At 43.0% G+C, this 21,913-nt stretch overlaps 1 protein-coding gene across 1 annotated transcript; it reads right to left on the bottom strand.

Moving 5' to 3' along the window:
* Positions 1–12,992: 12,992 nt before the first annotated feature.
* Positions 12,993–18,458, bottom strand: LOC138189158 (uncharacterized). Its single transcript, XM_069131308.1, has 2 exons — positions 17,270–18,458; positions 12,993–16,924 (listed from the first exon to the last, which is right to left on the bottom strand). The coding sequence occupies exons 1-2, from the start codon at positions 18,456–18,458 to the stop codon at positions 12,993–12,995; spliced, it is 5,121 nt and encodes a 1,706-aa protein (XP_068987409.1).
* Positions 18,459–21,913: the final 3,455 nt, after the last annotated feature.

Here is a 21,913-nt window from a genome sequence, read left to right as displayed (position 1 = left end):
TGTTTTTAGGGATACATGGACAATTCGATACGCGTTCTACTCCACATTTGCTGCTTTATACAGCGCACATCAGAAGGTTTGCACTGTGTTCACACTGGTCCCAGTCAAATCCCATACAATTTTAGTCTTTTTTAATGTTCAAGGCTAAAAATACAATTCATCGTATCGCCGCTGTTTTTAGGGATACATGGACAATTCGATACGCGTTCTACTCCACATTTGCTGCTTTATAGAGCGCACATCAGAAGGTTTGCACTGTGTTCACACTGGTCCCAGTCAAATGCGATACAATTTTAGTCCTTTTTAATGTTCAAGGCTAAAAATACAATTCATCGTATCTCCGCTGTTTTTAGGGATACATGGACAATTCGATACGCGTTCTACTCCACACTTGCTGCTTTATACAGCGCACATCAGAAGGTTTGCACTGTATTCACACTGGTCCCAGTCAAATCCCAGACAATTTTAGTCTTTTTTAATGTTCAAGGCTAAAAATACAATTCATCGTATCGCCGCTGTTTTTAGGGATACATGGACAATTCGATACGCGTTCTACTCCACATTTGCTGCTTTATAGAGCGCACATCAGAAGGTTTGCACTGTGTTCACACTGGTCCCAGTCAAATCCCATACAGTTTTAGTCTTTTTTAATGTTCAAGGCTAGAAATACAATTCATCGTATCAAAGCTGTTTTTAGGGATACATGGACAATTCGATACGCGTTCTACTCCACATTTACTGCTTTATGTAGCGCACATCAGAAGGTTTGCACTGTGTTCACACTGGTCCCAGCGAAATCCGATACAATTTTAGTCATTTTTAATGCTCAAGGCAAAAAATTCAATTCAACGTTTCTCCTCTGTTTTTCGGGATACATGGACAATTCGATACGCGTTCTACTCCACATTTGCTGCTTTATACAGCGCTCATCAGAAGGTTTGCACTGTGTTCACACTGGTCCCAGTCAAATGCGATACAATTTTAGTCTTTTTTAATGTTCAAGGCTAAAAATACAATTCATCGTATCTCCGCTGTTTTTAGGGATACATGGACAATTCGATACGCGTTCTACTCCAAATTTGCTGCTTTATACAGTGCACATAAGAAGGTTTGCACTGTGTTCACACTGGTCCCAGTCAAATCCCATACAATTTTAGTCTTTTTTAATGTTCAAGGCTAAAAAAACAATTCATCGTATCGCCGCTGTTTTTAGGGATACATGGACAATTCGATACGCGTTCTACTCCACATTTGCTGCTTTATACAGCGCATATCAGGAGGTTTGCACTGTGTTCACACTGGTCCCAGTCAAATGCGATACAATTTTAGTCTTTTTTAATGTTCAAGGCTAAAAATACAATTTATCGTATCAAAGCTGTTTTTAGGGATACATGGACAATTCGATACGCGTTCTACGCCACATTTTCTGCTTTATACAGCGCACATCAGAAGGTTTGCACTGTGTTCACACTGGTCCCAGCGTAATCCGATACAATTTTAGTCATTTTTAATGCTCAAGGCTAAAAATTCAATTCAACGTTTCTCCTCTGTTTTTCGGGATACATAGACAATTCGATACGCGTTCTACTCCACATTTGCTGCTTTATACAGCACTCATCAGAAGGTTTGCACTGTGTTCACACTGGTCCCAGTCAAATGCGATACAATTTTAGTCATTTTTAATGCTCAAGGCTAAAAATTCAATTCAGCGTTTCTCCTCCGTTTTTCGGGATACATGGACAATTCGATACGCGTTCTACTCTACATTTGCTGCTTTATACAGAGCACATCAGAAGGTTTGCACGGTGTTCACACTGGTCCCAGCGAAGTCCGATACAATTTTAGTCATTTTCAATGCTCCAGGCTAAAAATTCAATTCAACGTTTCTCCTCTGTTTTTCGGGATACATGGACAATTCAATACGCGTTCTACTCCACAATTGCTGCTTTAAACAGCGCTCATCAGAAGGTTTGCACTGTGTTCACACTGGTCCCAGTCAAATGCGATACAATTTTAGTCTTTTTTAATGTTCAAGGCTAAAAATACAATTCATCGTATCTCCGCTGTTTTTCGGGATACATGGACAATCCGATACGCACTCTACTCCTCATTTGCTGCTTTATACAGCGCTCATCAGAAGGTTTGCACTGTGTTCACACTTGTCCCAGTCAAATGCGATACAATTTTAGTCTTTTTTAATGTTCAAGGCTAAAAATACAATTCATCGTATCTCCGCTGTTTTTAGGGATACATGGACAATTCGATACGCGTTCTACTCCACATTTGCTGCTTCATACAGCGCACATCAGAAGGTTTGCACTGTGTTCACACTGGTCCCAGTCACATCCCACAGAATTTTAGTCTTTTTTAATGTTCAAGGCTAAAAGTACAATTCATCGTATCACCGCTGTCTTTAGGGATACATGGACAATTCGATACGAGTTCTACTCCACATTTGCTGCTTTATACAGCGCACATCAGAAGGTTTGCACTGTGTTCACACTGGTCCCAGCGAAATCCGATACAATTTTAGTCATTTTTAATGCTCAAGGCTAAAAATTCAATTCAACGTTTCTCCTCTGTTTTTCGGGATACATGGACAATTCGATACGCGTTCTACTCCACATTTGCTGCTTTGTACAGCGCTCATCAGAAGGTTTGCACTGTGTTCACACTGGTCCCAGTCAAATGCGATACAATTTTAGTCTTTTTTAATGTTCAAGGCTAAAAATACAATTCATCGTATCTCCGCTGTTTTTAGGGATACGTGGACAATTCGATACGCGTTCCACTCCACATTTGCTGCTTTATACAGCGCACATCAGAAGGTTTGCACTGTGTTCACACTGGTCCCAGTCAAATCCCATACAATTTTAGTCTTTTTTAATGTTCAAGGCTAAAAATACAATTCATCGTATCACCGCTGTTTTTAAGGATACATGGACAATACGATACGCGTTCTACTCCACATTTGCTGCTTTATGCAGCGCACATCAGAAGGTTTGCACTGAGTTCACACTGGTCCCAGTGAAATCCGATACAATTTTAGTTGTTTTTAATGCTCAAGACTAAAAATACAATTCATCGTATCTCCGCTGTTTTTCGGGATACATGGACAATTCAATACGCGTTCTACTCCACATTTGCTGCTTTAAACAGCGCTCATCAGAAGGTTTGCACTGTGTTCACACTGGTACCAGTCAAATGCGATACAATTTTAGTCTTTTTTAATGTTCAAGGCTAAAAATACAATTCATCGTATCTCCGCTGTTTTTCGGGATACATGGACAATCCGATACGCGCTCTACTCCTCATTTGCTGCTTTATACAGCGCTCATCAGAAGGTTTGCACTGTGTTCACACTGGTCCCAGTCAAATGCGATACAATTTTAGTCTTTTTTAATGTTCAAGACTAAAAATACAATTCATCGTATCACCGCTGTTTTTAGGGATACACGGACAATTCGATACGCGTTCTACTCCACATTTGCTGCTTTATACAGCGCACATCAGAAGGTTTGCACTGTGTTCACACTGGTCCCAGCGAAATCCGATACAATTTTAGTCATTTTTAATGCTCAAGGCTAAAAATTCAATTCAACGTTCCTCCTCTGCTTTTCAGGATACATGGACAATTCGATACGCGTTCTACTCCACATTTTCTGCTTTATACAGCGCACATCAGAAGGTTTGCACTGTGTTCACACTGGTCCCAGCGAAATCCGATACAATTTTAGTCATTTTTAATGCTCAAGGCTAAAAATTCAATTCAACGCTTCTCCTCTGTTTTTCGGGATACATGGACAATTCGATACGCGTTCTATTCCACATTTGCTGCTTTATACAGCGCTCATCAGAAGGTTTGCACTGTGTTCACACTTGTCCCAGTCAAATGCGATACAATTTTAGTCTTTTTTAATGTTCAAGGCTAAAAATACAATTCATCGTATATCCGCTGTTTTTAGGGATACATGGACAATTCGATACGCGTTCTACTCCACATTTGCTGCTTTATACAGCGCACATCAGAAGGTTTGCACTGTGTTCACACTGGTCCCAGTCAAATGAGATACAATTTTAGTCTTTTTTAATGTTCCAGGCTAAAAATACAATTCATCGTATCTCCGCTGTTTTTAGGGATACATGGACAATTCGATACGCGTTCTACTCCACATTTGCTGCTTTATACAGCGCACATCAGAAGGTTTGCACTGTGTTCACAGTGGTCCCAGTCAAATCCCATACAATTTTAGTCTTTTTTAATGTTCAAGGCTAAAAATACAATTCATCGTATCTCCGCTGTTTTTCGGGATACATGGACAATCCGATACGCGCTCTACTCCTCATTTGCTGCTTTATACAGCGCTCATCAGAAGGTTTGCACTGTGTTCACACTGGTCCCAGTCAAATGCGATACAATTTTAGTCTTTTTTAATGTTCAAGACTAAAAATACAATTCATCGTATCACCGCTGTTTTTAGGGATACACGGACAATTCGATACGCGTTCCACTCCACATTTGCTGCTTTATACAGCGCACATCAGAAGGTTTGCACTGTGTTCACACTGGTCCCAGCGAAATCCGATACAATTTTAGTCATTTTTAATGCTCAAGGCTAAAAATTCAATTCAACGTTTCTCCTCTGCTTTTCGGGATACATGGACAATTCGATACGCGTTCTACTCCACATTTTCTGCTTTATACAGCGCACATCAGAAGGTTTGCACTGTGTTCACACTGGTCCCAGCGAAATCCGATACAATTTTAGTCATTTTTAATGCTCAAGGCTAAAAATTCAATTCAACGCTTCTCCTCTGTTTTTCGGGATACATGGACAATTCGATACGCGTTCTATTCCACATTTGCTGCTTTATACAGCGCTCATCAGAAGGTTTGCACTGTGTTCACACTTGTCCCAGTCAAATGCGATACAATTTTAGTCTTTTTTAATGTTCAAGGCTAAAAATACAATTCATCGTATATCCGCTGTTTTTAGGGATACATGGACAATTCGATACGCGTTCTACTCCACATTTGCTGCTTTATACAGCGCACATCAGAAGGTTTGCACTGTGTTCACACTGGTCCCAGTCAAATGAGATACAATTTTAGTCTTTTTTAATGTTCCAGGCTAAAAATACAATTCATCGTATCTCCGCTGTTTTTAGGGATACATGGACAATTCGATACGCGTTCTACTCCACATTTGCTGCTTTATACAGCGCACATCAGAAGGTTTGCACTGTGTTCACACTGGTCCCAGTCAAATCCCATACAATTTTAGTCTTTTTTAATGTTCAAGGCTAAAAATACAATTCATCGTATCTCCGCTGTTTTTCGGGATACATGGACAATCCGATACGCGCTCTACTCCTCATTTGCTGCTTTATACAGCGCTCATCAGAAGGTTTGCACTGTGTTCACACTGGTCCCAGTCAAATGCGATACAATTTTAGTCTTTTTTAATGTTCAAGACTAAAAATACAATTCATCGTATCACCGCTGTTTTTAGGGATACACGGACAATTCGATACGCGTTCCACTCCACATTTGCTGCTTTATACAGCGCACATCAGAAGGTTTGCACTGTGTTCACACTGGTCCCAGCGAAATCCGATACAATTTTAGTCATTTTTAATGCTCAAGGCTAAAAATTCAATTCAACGTTTCTCCTCTGCTTTTCGGGATACATGGACAATTCGATACGCGTTCTACTCCACATTTTCTGCTTTATACAGCGCACATCAGAAGGTTTGCACTGTGTTCACACTGGTCCCAGCGAAATCCGATACAATTTTAGTCATTTTTAATGCTCAAGGCTAAAAATTCAATTCAACGCTTCTCCTCTGTTTTTCGGGATACATGGACAATTCGATACGCGTTCTATTCCACATTTGCTGCTTTATACAGCGCTCATCAGAAGGTTTGCACTGTGTTCACACTTGTCCCAGTCAAATGCGATACAATTTTAGTCTTTTTTAATGTTCAAGGCTAAAAATACAATTCATCGTATATCCGCTGTTTTTAGGGATACATGGACAATTCGATACGCGTTCTACTCCACATTTGCTGCTTTATACAGCGCACATCAGAAGGTTTGCACTGTGTTCACACTGGTCCCAGTCAAATGAGATACAATTTTAGTCTTTTTTAATGTTCAAGGCTAAAAATACAATTCATCGTATCTCCGCTGTTTTTAGGGATACATGGACAATTCGATACGCGTTCTACTCCACATTTGCTGCTTTATACAGCGCACATCAGAAGGTTTGCACTGTGTTCACACTGGTCCCAGTCAAATCCCATACAATTTTAGTCTTTTTTAATGTTCAAGGCTAAAAATACAATTCTTCGTATCACCGCTGTTTTTAAGGATACATGGACAATACGATACGCGTTCTACTCCACATTTGCTGCTTTATGCAGCGCACATCAGAAGGTTTGCACTGAGTTCACACTGGTCCCAGTGAAATCCGATACAATTTTAGTTGTTTTTAATGCTCAAGACTAAAAATACAATTCATCGTATCTCCGCTGTTTTTAGGGATACATGGACAATTCGATACGCGTTCTACTCCACATTTGCTGCTTTATACAGCGCACATCAGAAGGTTTGCACTGTGTTCACACTGGTCCCAGTCAAATCCCATACAATTTTAGTCTTTTTTAATGTTCAAGGCTAAAAATACAATTCTTCGTATCACCGCTGTTTTTAAGGATACATGGACAATACGATACGCGTTCTACTCCACATTTGCTGCTTTATGCAGCGCACATCAGAAGGTTTGCACTGAGTTCACACTGGTCCCAGTGAAATCCGATACAATTTTAGTTGTTTTTAATGCTCAAGACTAAAAATACAATTCATCGTATCTCCGCTGTTTTTCGGGATACATGGACAATTCGATACGCGTTCTACTCCACATTTGCTGCTTTATACAGCGCTCATCAGAAGGTTTGCACTGTGTTCACACTGGTCCCAGTCAAATGCGATACAATATTAGTCTTTTTTAGTGTTCAAGGCTAAAAATACAATTCATCGTATCTCCGCTGTTTTTAGGGATACATGGACAATTCGATACGAGTTCTACTCCACACCTGCTGCTTTATACGGCGCACATCAGAAGGTTTGCACTGTGTTCACACTGGTCCCAGTCAAATCCCATACAATTTTAGTCTTTTTTAATGTTCAAGGCTAAAAATACAATTCAACGTATCTCCTCTGTTTTTCGGGATACATGGACAATTCAATACGCGTTCTACTCCACATTTGCTGCTTTATACAGCGCATATCAGAAGGTTTGCACTGTGTTCACACTGGTCCCAGCGAAATCCGATACAATTTTTGTCATTTTTAATGCTCAAGGCTAAAAATTCAATTCAACGTTTCTCCTCTGTTTTTCGGGATACATGGACAATTCGAAACGCGTTCTTCTCCACATTTGCTGCTTTATACAGCGCTCATCAGAAGGTTTGCACTGTGTTCACACTGGTCCCAGTCAAATGCGATACAATTTTAGTCTTTTTTAATGTTCAAGGCTAAAAATACAATTCATCGTATCTCCGCTGTTTTTAGGGACACATGGACAATTCGATACGCGTTCTACTCCACATTTGCTGCTTTATACAGCGCTCATCAGAAGGTTTGCACTGTGTTCACACTGGTCCCAGTCAAATGCGATACAATTTTAGTCTTTTTTAATGTTCAAGGCTAAAAATACAATTCATCGTATCTCCGCTGTTTTTAGGGATACATGGACAATTCGATACGCGTTCTACTCCACATTTGCTGCTTTATACAGAGCACATCAGAAGGTTTGCACTGTGTTCACACTGGTCCCAGCGAAATCCGATACAATTTTAGTCATTTTTAATGCTCAAGGCTAAAAATTCAATTCAACGTTTCTCCTCTGTTTTTCGGGATACATGGACAATTCGATACGCGTTCTACTCCACATTTGCTGCTTTATACAGCGCATATCAGAAGGTTTGCACTGTGTTCACACTGGTCCCAGTGAAATCCGATACAATTTTAGTTGTTTTTAATGCTCAAGGCTAAAAATTCAATTCAACGTTTCTCCTCTGTTTTTCGGGATACATAGACAATCCGATATTCGTTCTACTCCACATTTGCTGCTTTATACAGCGCACATCAGAAGGTTTGCACTGTGTTCACACTGGTCACAGCGAAATCCGATACAATTTTAGTCATTTTTAATGCTCAAGGCTAAAAATTCAATTCAACGTTTCTCCTCTGTTTTTCGGGATACATGGACAATTCGATACGCGTTCTACTCCACATTTGCTGCTTCATACACCGCTCATCAGAAGGTTTGCACTGTGTTCACACTGGTCCCAGTCAAATGCGATACAATTTTAGTCTTTTTTAATGTTCAAGGCTAAAAATACAATTCATCGTATCACCGCTGTTTTTAGGGATACATGGACAATTCGATACGCGTTCTACTCCACATTTGCTGCTTTATACAGCGCATATCAGAAGGTTTGCACTGTGTTCACACTGGTCCCAGTGAAATCCGATACAATTTTAGTTGTTTTTAATGCTCAAGGCTATAAATTCAATTCAACGTTTCTCCTCTGTTTTTCGGGATACATAGACAATCCGATATTCGTTCTACTCCACATTTGCTGCTTTATACAGCGCACATCAGAAGGTTTGCACTGTGTTCACACTGGTCACAGCGAAATCCGATACAAATTTAGTCATTTTTAATGCTCAAGGCTAAAAATTCAATTCAACGTTTCTCCTCTGTTTTTCGGGATACATGGACAATTCGATACGCGTTCTACTCCACATTTGCTGCTTTATACAGCGCATATCAGAAGGTTTGCACTGTGTTCACACTGGTCCCAGTGAAATCCGATACAATTTTAGTTGTTTTTAATGCTCAAGGCTAAAAATTCAATTCAACGTTTCTCCTCTGTTTTTCGGGATACATAGACAATCCGATATTCGTTCTACTCCACATTTGCTGCTTTATACAGCGCACATCAGAAGGTTTGCACTGTGTTCACACTGGTCACAGCGAAATCCGATACAATTTTAGTCATTTTTAATGCTCAAGGCTAAAAATTCAATTCAACGTTTCTCCTCTGTTTTTCGGGATACATGGACAATTCGATACGCGTTCTACTCCACATTTGCTGCTTCATACACCGCTCATCAGAAGGTTTGCACTGTGTTCACACTGGTCCCAGTCAAATGCGATACAATTTTAGTCTTTTTTAATGTTCAAGGCTAAAAATACAATTCATCGTATCACCGCTGTTTTTAGGGATACATGGACAATTCGATACGCGTTCTACTCCACATTTGCTGCTTTATACAGCGCATATCAGAAGGTTTGCACTGTGTTCACACTGGTCCCAGTGAAATCCGATACAATTTTAGTTGTTTTTAATGCTCAAGGCTATAAATTCAATTCAACGTTTCTCCTCTGTTTTTCGGGATACATAGACAATCCGATATTCGTTCTACTCCACATTTGCTGCTTTATACAGCGCACATCAGAAGGTTTGCACTGTGTTCACACTGGTCACAGCGAAATCCGATACAAATTTAGTCATTTTTAATGCTCAAGGCTAAAAATTCAATTCAACGTTTCTCCTCTGTTTTTCGGGATACATGGACAATTCGATACGCGTTCTACTCCACATTTGCTGCTTCATACACCGCTCATCAGAAGGTTTGCACTGTGTTCACACTGGTCCCAGTCAAATGCGATACAATTTTAGTCTTTTTTAATGTTCAGGGCTAAAAATACAATTCATCGTATCTCCGCTGTTTTTGGGATACCTGGACAATTCGATACGCGTTCTACTCCACATTTGCTGCTTTATACAGCGCACATCAGAAGGTTTGCACTGTGTTCACACTGGTCCCAGCGAAATCCGATACAATTTTAGTCATTTTTAATGCTCAAGGCTAAAAATTCAATTCAACGTTTCTCCTCTGTTTTTCGGGATACATGGACAATTCGATACGCGTTCTACTCCACATTTGCTGCTTTATACAGCGCATATCAGAAGGTTTGCACAGTGTTCACACTGGTCCCAGTGAAATCCGATACAATTTTAGTTGTTTTTAATGCTCATGGCTAAAAATACAATTCATCGTATCTCCGCTGTTTTTCGGGATACATGGACAATCCTATACGCGTTCTACTCCTCATTTGCTGCTTTATACAGCGCTCATCAGAAGGTTTGCACTGTGTTCACACTGGTCCCAGCGAAATCCGATACAATTTTAGTCATTTTTAATGCTCAAGGCTAATAATTCAATTCAACGTTTCTCCTCTGTTTTTCGGGATACAAGGACAATCCGATACGCGTTCTACTCCTCATTTGCTGCTTTATACAGCGCACATCAGAAGGTTTGCACTGTGTTCACACAGGTCCCAGCGAAATCCGATACAATTTTAGTCTTTTTTAATGTTCAAGGCTAAAAATACAATTCATCGTATCACCGCTGTTTTTAGGGATACGTGGACAATTTGATACGCGTTCTACTCCACATTTGCTGCTTTATACAGAGCACATCAGAAGGTTTGCACTGTGTTCACACTGGTCCCAGTCAAATGCGATACAATTTTAGTCTTTTTTAATGTTCAAGGCTAAAAATACAATTCATCGTATCTCCGCTGTTTTTGGGATACCTGGACAATTCGATACGCGTTCTACTCCACATTTGCTGCTTTATACAGCGCACATCAGAAGGTTTGCACTGTGTTCACACTGGTCCCAGCGAAATCCGTTACAATTTTAGTCATTTTTAATGCTCAAGGCTAAAAATTCAATTCAACGTTTCTCCTCTGTTTTTCGGGATACATGGACAATTCGATACGCGTTCTACTCCACATTTGCTGCTTTATACAGCGCATATCAGAAGGTTTGCACTGTGTTCACACTGGTCCCAGTCAAATGCGATACAATTTTAGTCTTTTTTAATGTTCAAGGCTAAAAATACAATTCATCGTATCTCCGCTGTTTTTGGGATACCTGGACAATTCGATACGCGTTCTACTCCACATTTGCTGCTTTATACAGCGCACATCAGAAGGTTTGCACTGTGTTCACACTGGTCCCAGCGAAATCCGATACAATTTTAGTCATTTTTAATGCTCAAGGTTAAAAATTCAATTCAACGTTTCTCCTCTGTTTTTCGGGATACATGGACAATTCGATAAGCGTTCTACTCCACATTTGCTGCTTTATACAGCGCATATCAGAAGGTTTGCACAGTGTTCACACTGGTCCCAGTGAAATCCGATACAATTTTAGTTGTTTTTAATGCTCATGGCTAAAAATACAATTCATCGTATCTCCGCTGTTTTTCGGGATACATGGACAATCCTATACGCGTTCTACTCCTCATTTGCTGCTTTATACAGCGCTCATCAGAAGGTTTGCACTGTGTTCACACTGGTCCCAGCGAAATCCGATACAATTTTAGTCATTTTTAATGCTCAAGGCTAATAATTCAATTCAACGTTTCTCCTCTGTTTTTCGGGATACAAGGACAATCCGATACGCGTTCTACTCCTCATTTGCTGCTTTATACAGCGCACATCAGAAGGTTTGCACTGTGTTCACACAGGTCCCAGCGAAATCCGATACAATTTTAGTCTTTTTTAATGTTCAAGGCTAAAAATACAATTCATCGTATCACCGCTGTTTTTAGGGATACGTGGACAATTTGATACGCGTTCTACTCCACATTTGCTGCTTTATACAGAGCACATCAGAAGGTTTGCACTGTGTTCACACTGGTCCCAGTCAAATGCGATACAATTTTAGTCTTTTTTAATGTTCAAGGCTAAAAATACAATTCATCGTATCTCCGCTGTTTTTGGGATACCTGGACAATTCGATACGCGTTCTACTCCACATTTGCTGCTTTATACAGCGCACATCAGAAGGTTTGCACTGTGTTCACACTGGTCCCAGCGAAATCCGATACAATTTTAGTCATTTTTAATGCTCAAGGCTAAAAATTCAATTCAACGTTTCTCCTCTGTTTTTCGGGATACATGGACAATTCGATACGCGTTCTACTCCACATTTGCTGCTTTATACAGCGCATATCAGAAGGTTTGCACTGTGTTCACACTGGTCCCAGTGAAATCCGATACAATTTTAGTTGTTTTTAATGCTCAAGGCTAAAAATTCAATTCAACGTTTCTCCTCTGTTTTTCGGGATACATAGTGTTCGATCACTCGCGGAGAGACGCGATCGCGAAGAAGCACGTCAACGGGAGTCGTAAATTCCCGTTACGATTAGATAATCGACGCCACGAATTGATCGATCCCCTATTTCGTTTAGGATAATAGGGGTGGTTAATTGAATAGTTACACTGATTCAACAGGTATAACTTTATATTTATTTCAACAACTTCGTAAAGAAATGATTGCACTGATGCGAATGTACAAGTTATAGTTGATTGATCTTGACCCGGTTACAAGATGTTGACGGTTTGAAGAAGAGAAAAAGAGTGTGCTTCGACGATGAAGCTGTGACGGAGGAAAACTAAGGATGGGTGTGTCTAGCGCACGGGATCATCGGATTTGTTGGCGACGATTTTGGCTAATAGAGTGAGGGAAATAGGCTTCGTTGTTAATTGGTTATTTGCTATGGTGGTGGGTGAGGAAGGATGCTCACCGCCCTCAAGATAAAGTCGTTGGTGGGAGGCCTCACACGTGAGAAACAGAAACTTTCCCGTGTCAACCCGTGGCGAGCAATAAACTTCGGGAAACAATGCAACGGAAGAATCTTTGTTAGTTTCGAAGGACCTCGACTAGGAAATTGCTGAGATTTATGGAGGGTACTTGAGAATATTGAGGGTACGCAGTAAGGACGAGCGGACATCTGGTGACCATCTTGCCCGCGGTGTGTGGCCTGGTATAGGTAGAGTGTCGCCCGGCGTAACATCCTCCCCCCGTTGAGAGGGCACCGATCAACCTTAGATGTGGGTCAGGTGGGTGTGTGATCCACCTCCTTCGATGTCGGTGATTGTCCGGACTCGACTCGGGCTGATTGACATGGCAGGGGGACCAGTCTTTTGACGCCGCGATCCAGGAGGCTCGATGATGTCTGCACCGTCGCTGTTCGAATGATGCCATCGGCTCCGGGATGGATCTTGACTACACGGCCCAAGGGCCAGTGCATCGGTGGAACGTTATCTTCTCTGAGAATGACGATGGTGCCTTCTCGTATGTCGTGATTGCCCTTGTTCCATTTGTTTCGGATGTTCAGTTCGTTCAGATACTCCCGATGCCAGCGGCGCCAGAAATGCTGCTTGAGTTTTTGAATATGTTGCCAGCTGGAGAGACGATTGGTTGGAGTGTCCCTGAAATCTCGTTCTCGAATGCTGGTTAATGAATCTCCGATGAGGAAGTGACCGGGGGTAAGGACAAGGAGATCGTTTGGGTCGGATGACATTGGAGTCAGCGGACGGGAGTTCAGGATGGACTCGATTTCAATGATTAGTGTGTTGAAATTTTCGAAGGTTAAGAGCTCGTTACCTGCGACACGTCTGAGATGTCGTTTGAAGGATTTCACTGCAGCCTCCCACAACCCGCCGAAGTGAGGTGAGTTGGGAGGAATGAAGCGCCATTCGATCCGTCGGTCGGCCAAAAAGGACTGAACCTTTACCTTATGATCGCCGGCCTGCAGGAGGTTTCGAAGCTCTCGTAGTTCGTTGTTGGCGCCAACGAAGTTGGTACCGTTGTCGGAGTAAATTGTTGCGCAGAATCCTCGGCGAGCGATGAATCTTCGCAGAGCAGCAATGAAGGCCTCGCTAGTGAGGTCGCTGACCAGCTCGATGTGGACTGCTTTAACTGCCAGACATACGAAGATTGCTACATATGTCTTGATTTTACGTCGGTTGCGATCCTTTCGTTCTTTGATGTAGAAAGGTCCGCAATAGTCGATTCCGACGTTGGTAAATGGCCGAGATTCCGTTATCCGTGCAGCTGGAAGGTCACCCATCACGTAGTCCACTGGAGGTGGGTTAGCTCGGCAGCAACGGACGCACTTCTTCAGCGTGCTCCAAACTTGACTACGGCCGTCGATAGGCCAATAAGTTCTTCTTAGAGCATATAAGGTGGCTTGAGTTCCGGAGTGGAGATTCAGGAGGTGTTCATGCTCGATTATGAGCGCTGTAACTGAGGACTTCGGTAGAATGATTGGATGCTTCTGACTGAAGGGCATTGGTGAGTGACCGAGTCGACCTCCGACTCGCAATATCCCGCCCTTGTCCAGAAACGGGTTGAGTCGTCGTAATTTCCCCTTCATTGCAGAATTTCGGTCTGTTCGGAGAATATGGATTTCATCTGAAAAATAACAGAACTGTAGTAATTTGATCAGTTTGTTATGCGCATTGGTTAAATCATGCGTGGTTAGAGGTCCCCGTCGATCCTGTTTCTGTCGCCATCTAAGACAACGAGCGGTAATTCTCATCAGCTTGGGCCAAGACGAAAATCGCTCCAGTAGACTGTGGTCAGCCGGAGTCACGGACAGACAGGTTGCTTTCTTCTGCTCCGGAATTTCAGTCAATGGTACTGGGTTCCACGTCGGCCAGTATTCTTCAGGATGTTGGAGCCATACCGGTCCATGTTGCCAAATGGTTGGTCGTAGGAAGTCTTCGGGCGATTGGCCTCGAGATATGAGATCTGCAGGGTTGTCGGTAGTGGGAATGTGACGCCAATCTGAGGTGTGAGTCTTCTGTTGAATTTCAGTCACTCGATTAGCGACAAAGGTTTTCAGCGTATGGGGTGATGTATTAATCCAATGCAGAACGATTGTGGAGTCAGTCCAATAAACAGTCCTAGAAATGTTGCTTGGTAAAGCTTGAAGGACTGTGGTGGCCAGTGATGTGAGAAGAAGTGCTCCACTCAGTTCCAGCCTTGGAATGGTTTGTGACTTGAGCGGAGCCACCTTTGACTTTGCAGTGAGAAGTCGTGTCCAGACATGACCATCCGGAGTGATGGTGCGAAGGTAAATGCATGCTCCATACGCCCTTTCGCTGGCGTCACAGAACCCGTGTAACTCAATTTCCGCTGCGGCCTTGATTATGGTTTTACGTGGGAACCTTACGTTGTTTAACAATGGTAGCTGTGTATAAAATTTGTTCCACTCTGTATGTAAGTCGGCCGGTAGGGATTCGTCCCAGTCAATTTTTAATGTCCAAAGTCTTTGGAGCAGCATCTTAGCTCGAACGATCACTGGTGCCAGTAATCCAAGAGGGTCGTAGATCTTGGCGATTTCGGAGCTGATTGTTCTTTTCGTGACTCGAGAGGCGGTAGGGTTGATTTTGACGGAATACAGGATCGAATCGTCAAAGGAATTCCAGATAACACCCAGAGTTTTGAACGTTTGCGATTCGCCTAGCAGCAGCTTATCGTTTATGTCCTGCTCGGAAAGTCCTCGTAGCAGTTCCCTGTCGTTCGATGCCCATTTTCGAATGTTTAAGCCGGCCAGTTTGAGCAATTCTGTGAGCTCCGTTCTCAATGATCGTGCCTCGCCCCTTGTATCAACTCCCGTGAGAAGATCGTCGACGTAGAAGTCTCGCTTTAAGACTGTCGCTGCTCGAGGGTACCGATGTCCCTCGTCGTCCGCCAGTTGTCTGAGGCACCGAATGGCTAGATAAGGGGCCGCTGACAGCCCGAATGTCACTGTGTTGAGTTGATAAGTGTCAACCCTTCCATCAGAGTTGCGCCACAAAATTTGTTGGAATTTCCGATCCTCTGGACGCACAAGAAATTGTCGGTACATTTTTTCGACATCTCCTGTAATGACGTATTGATGAGAGCGAAATCTTAGAAGAATGAAAAATAAGTCGTCTTGTAATTTCGGTCCCGTATGAAGTACGTCGTTCAATGAAACTCCGGTGGTGGTTGGTGCAGATCCGTCAAACACAACTCGGAGTTTCGTAGTTTGGCTGGACTCTTTGATCACGCCGTGATGTGGCAGAAAATATCCATCGTCCGTGTAGTGGTCCGTGGTGATCTTAGTCATGTGTCCTAATTCTAGGTACTCTTGTATGACGGCGTGATAGTCGGCTTCGAATTGTTTGTCCCGTTGGAACCGACGGCATAGGGATGTGAGTCGCTTCATCGCCATGGCTTTAGAGGATCCAAGCGAAGGGGTTGTTTCGTTAAACGGGAGAGCGACAATGTATCGCCCTTCGTTGTTGCGCTGAACGTGGTTTCGGAAGTGTTCCTCGCACTGTCGTTCCACTTCCGAAGTGTGTACAGTGGGAGGTCCTTCGTCGATTTCCCAGAACCGGGCGAGATCCGCCTGTAAAGCCGTCGTGGAGGCGTGAAATGCGTGTGCTGGTGATTGCGAGGTTGGGCTCCCCCCGATGACCCATCCGAATTGCGTTTTTTGCAGACGCAAGTCGGGTCCGTTTGCTTGACTGATATCAAGCTGGCCGACACAGAGTGATGCTAGTGTTGGCCCGGCGCTCAACAATATTTCGATCGGAGCGGGTATGTGGAATCTTGGATCGGCTAGTTGGAGATTCCGAGGTATTTGTATCGTTGAGCGATTTATGGGTTGATCTGGGATCCAAGGCGATATTGTCGGTATGATTAGGAACGTCAAGGTGCGTTCGTATCTACCGTCAATGGAGGTGATCGTGGCCGTGATGTAGCGTTTTGCGGTCGTCGATAACGTGTTGAGTGTTCCGATTGGGACCGAACATTTCCGTTGATTGAGTTTTAACGAATTAGCGAGCTTTTCTGTAATAAAGTTCATGCTAGAACCGGTGTCTAGCAAAGCCCGACAACGGAATGGTTGAATTTTATTATTCAAGATGTTGACCTGCGCTGTGACTAACAAATCGTGCTGCAATGGTTCGGAGGAAAGCGAGGTCAATGAGTCTGTTTTCTGTGGTTCGGTCCCTAGCAAAGTCGTCTGATGAAGTCATTGCCTTTTTTGTTGTTTAGAACCGGGTGATATAGTTGGTCCCGATCCCGTCGTTCGCGATAGCCGAGATTCGCGTTTCGGAGATGTTCGCGGAGATGTTCGGGGAGACGTTCGGGGGGACGTTCGGGGAGACGTAGATGCGCGTCTCGAACGATGTGACGAACGCGGGGTCGGTGAATTGGGCGAGGATCGACCGTTGGATGCCCGGCTGCTCGACGATCGACCGCTCGACGATCGACCGTTCGACGATCGACCGCTCGACGATCGACCGCTCGACGATCGGCCGCTCGATGTTCGGTCTACACGTGTTTGGACTTTGCGATGATCATGGTCTCGGTGCAGATATGTATGGTGTCGCTGTCTGCAGATGCGACATGAACCGGCGGAACATTGAGTAAGGGTGTGACCCTTGCCTAGACAATTGGTGCAGAGAGACGTCCTTTTGGCCGTTTCAAGACGTTCCTTGGGCGACTGCGCCTTGAAGGTTTCACAATTCCATATTGCGTGTGGTCCTCGGCAATTCGGACACATCGACGGCTTATGTGTAGTCGCGAATGCGTGAACTCGCGGGGCGTTCGGTTGCTGACGGTTATGTCGATCGGACCCCCGTTTTATCACGGTTGATGCTGAATTTGTTCTGTCACCGTTCGTACGCGTTTTCAGAAATTCTACCAAGTGCGTGTAGGACGGCATTTTCTTGTCTGGCAATGTGCGGTGCCATTTGCGTATGATGGCTGCTGGTAGTTTCAATGTGAATATCTTGAGAAGAACGACGTTTGATACGACTGGTTCGCCGAGCTTCTTTAAGGCTTGGAGGTTTACCTTGACCGTCTCGAGAAAATCATCTATGGCTTCGGGTGTTTCTTTAGTTATTTTCGGATAGTCAAAAATCAAGTCCCAGTGGCGCATGCAGACTTGACGGTGGCAGTCGAATTTTTCTTTTAGAATGTCGATAGCAATTGAATAATTTAATTCCGTGATGTCTAGCGATTGTATGCTTCGCGCGGCCCTTCCGGTCAGGGAGGATTGGAGATAATGAAACTTTTGCACGGGTGTAAGTCGCTCGTTTCGATCTATGATGGACAAGAAGGAGTCGTAAAATGAATGCCAATTCTCGACGGTACCGTCGAAAATAGGCACATGAATCTCCGGTAATTTAATTGATGCAGCCTCGCGAACAGCGGCTGATTCGCCGCTTGTCGATTGCGACGGCGTAACTAGTCGTAGATTGTTTAATTGATGAATTACTCGGAGCTCTAATCTTTCGTACTCGTCTGCTATTTCAAGGCCGCGCGCGATCTCTTTTTCATCTATACTTGTAAGCTCGTTTTGAATGGCGCGGAATTCCGTCTCATATGTTTCCAGACGATTTTTCATTTGGATTAATTCGTGCTCTTGCGGACAGCTGGATTGTTCGATTTCGTCCAGCTTTTTTGATAAGCGTGTAAAGTGGCTGATGCACTGGCCTCGGCGTCGGCGCAAGGCGGCAAGTTCATTTCCGGTTGCCATTATTTATTATATGATAGAGATTGAAATGGTTAGAACTTACTTCTGTTGACGAAGGTGATACTTGTCTAACGTGACGCGTTTTGTAGTGAGAACGAAGTTGTTGGATCTCGTTAAGTTGACGATTGTCCAGTTGCGGCGGGAGGCTGCCTGGTTGCGTTTCCGAATTATGCCTCTTCAAAGGTGACGGCCCTTGGCGTTACTGACTTCGCTGGAGTGGTAACGCTTCCGCTGCTGGTTATGTTGGATTCACGTGGCACTGTATGGTAGTGGGTGTCACTGGCGTGCACTTTTCACAGACACGTGATCCGGCTCGAAGGACCAAAATGTTCGATCACTCGCGGAGAGACGCGATCGCGAAGAAGCACGTCAACGGGAGTCGTAAATTCCCGTTACGATTAGATAATCGACGCCACGAATTGATCGATCCCCTATTTCGTTTAGGATAATAGGGGTGGTTAATTGAATAGTTACACTGATTCAACAGGTATAACTTTATATTTATTTCAACAACTTCGTAAAGAAATGATTGCACTGATGCGAATGTACAAGTTATAGTTGATTGATCTTGACCCGGTTACAAGATGTTGACGGTTTGAAGAAGAGAAAAAGAGTGTGCTTCGACGATGAAGCTGTGACGGAGGAAAACTAAGGATGGGTGTGTCTAGCGCACGGGATCATCGGATTTGTTGGCGACGATTTTGGCTAATAGAGTGAGGGAAATAGGCTTCGTTGTTAATTGGTTATTTGCTATGGTGGTGGGTGAGGAAGGATGCTCACCGCCCTCAAGATAAAGTCGTTGGTGGGAGGCCTCACACGTGAGAAACAGAAACTTTCCCGTGTCAACCCGTGGCGAGCAATAAACTTCGGGAAACAATGCAACGGAAGAATCTTTGTTAGTTTCGAAGGACCTCGACTAGGAAATTGCTGAGATTTATGGAGGGTACTTGAGAATATTGAGGGTACGCAGTAAGGACGAGCGGACATCTGGTGACCATCTTGCCCGCGGTGTGTGGCCTGGTATAGGTAGAGTGTCGCCCGGCGTAACACATAGACAATCCGATATTCGTTCTACTCCACATTTGCTGCTTTATACAGCGCACATCAGAAGGTTTGCACTGTGTTCACACTGGTCACAGCGAAATCCGATACAATTTTAGTCATTTTTAATGCTCAAGGCTAAAAATTCAATTCAACGTTTCTCCTCTGTTTTTCGGGATACATGGACAATTCGATACGCGTTCTACTCCACATTTGCTGCTTCATACACCGCTCATCAGAAGGTTTGCACTGTGTTCACACTGGTCCCAGTCAAATGCGATACAATTTTAGTCTTTTTTAATGTTCAAGACTAAAAATACAATTCATCGTATCTCCGCTGTTTTTGGGATACCTGGACAATTCGATACGCGTTCTACTCCACATTTGCTGCTTTATACAGCGCACATCAGAAGGTTTGCACTGTGTTCACACTGGTCCCAGCGAAATCCGATACAATTTTAGTCATTTTTAATGCTCAAGGCTAAAAATTCAATTCAACGTTTCTCCTCTGTTTTTCGGGATACATGGACAATTCGATACGCGTTCTACTCCACATTTGCTGCTTTATACAGCGCACATCAGAAGGTTTGCACTGTGTTCACACTGGTCCCAGTGAAATCCGATACAATTTTAGTTGTTTTTAATGTTCAAGGCTAAAAATACAATTCATCGTATCACCGCTGTTTTTAGGGATACATGGACAATTCGATACGCGTTCTACTCCACATTTGCTGCTTTATACAGCGCACATCAGAAGGTTTGCACTGTGTTCACACTGGTCCCAGTGAAATCCGATACAATTTTAGTTGTTTTTAATGCTCAAGACTAAAAATACAATTCATCGTATCTCCGCTGTTTTTCGGGACACATGGACAATCCGATACGCGTTCTACTCCACATTTGCTGCTTTATACAGCGCATATCAGAAGGTTTGCACTGTGTTCACACTGGTCCCAGGGAAATCCGATACAATTTTAGTTGTTTTTAATGCTCAAGGCTAAAAATACAATTCATCGTATCTCCGCTGTTTTTCGGGATACATGGACAATCCGATACGCGTTCTACTCCTCATTTGCTGCTTTATACAGCGCTCATCAGAATGTTTGCACTGTGTTCACACTGGTCCCTGTCAAATGCGATACAATTTTAGTCTTTTTTAATGTTCAAGGCTAAAAATACAATTCATCGTATCACCGCTGTTTTTAGGGATACATGGACAATTCGATACGCGTTCTACTCCACATTTGCTGCTTTATACAGCGCACATCAGAAGGTTTGCACTGTGTTCACACTGGTCCCAGTGAAATCCGATACAATTTTAGTTGTTTTTAATGCTCATGGCTAAAAATACAATTCATCGTATCTCCGCTGTTTTTCGGGATACATGGACAATCCTATACGCGTTCTACTCCTCATTTGCTGCTTTATACAGCGCTCATCAGAAGGTTTGCACTGTGTTCACACTGGTCCCAGCGAAATCCGATACAATTTTAGTAATTTTTATGCTCAAGGCTAATAATTCAATTCAACGTTTCTCCTCTGTTTTTCGGGATACAAGGACAATCCGATACGCGTTCTACTCCTCATTTGCTGCTTTATACAGCGCACATCAGAAGGTTTGCACTGTGTTCACACAGGTCCCAGCGAAATCCGATACAATTTTAGTCATTTTTAATGCTCAAGGCTAATAATTCAATTCAACGTTTCTCCTCTGTTTTTCGGGATACAAGGACAATCCGATACGCGTTCTACTCCTCATTTGCTGCTTTATACAGCGCTCATCAGAATGTTTGCACTGTGTTCACACTGGTCCCAGTCAAATGCGATACAATTTTATTCTTTTTTAATGCTCAAGACTAAAAATACAATTCATCGTATCTCCGCTGTTTTTCGGGATACATGGACAATCCGATACGCGTTCTACTCCACATTTGCTGCTTTATACAGCGCATATCAGAAGGTTTGCACTGTGTTCACACTGGTCCCAGTGAAATCCGATACAATTTTAGTTGTTTTTAATGCTCAAGGCTAAAAATTCAATTCAACGTTTCTCCTCTGTTTTTCGGGATACATAGACAATCCGATATTCGTTCTACTCCCCATTTGCTGCTTTATACAGCGCTCATCAGAAGGTTTGCACTGTGTTCACACTGGTCCCAGCGAAATCCGATACAATTTTAGTAATTTTTATGCTCAAGGCTAATAATTCAATTCAACGTTTCTCCTCTGTTTTTCGGGATACAAGGACAATCCGATACGCGTTCTACTCCACATTTGCTGCTTTATACAGCGCACATCAGAAGGTTTGCACTGTGTTCACACTGGTCCCAGCGAAATCCGATACAATTTTAGTAATTTTTATGCTCAAGGCTAATAATTCAATTCAACGTTTCTCCTCTGTTTTTCGGGATACAAGG

Source organism: Bombus flavifrons, chromosome 18 (genome assembly GCF_040668555.2).
Source record: "Bombus flavifrons isolate JBK064 chromosome 18, iyBomFlav1_principal, whole genome shotgun sequence".
Classification (NCBI taxonomy): Eukaryota; Metazoa; Arthropoda; class Insecta; order Hymenoptera; family Apidae; genus Bombus; species Bombus flavifrons.
Note: the sequence above shows the minus strand (reverse complement) of the source record. Positions and strands in the feature narration are given on the sequence as shown.

Bases quoted from the DNA above. Each gene is read 5' to 3' on its own strand.
- LOC138189158 (XM_069131308.1), bottom strand. From the start codon at position 18,458: ATGGCAACCGGAAATGAACTTGCCGCCTTGCGCCGACGCCGAGGCCAG. The intron at 16,925-17,269 runs GCAAAGTCCAAA...CGACTTTGCTAG, and splicing joins GCACCGAGACCATGATCATC to GGACCGAACCACAGAAAACA.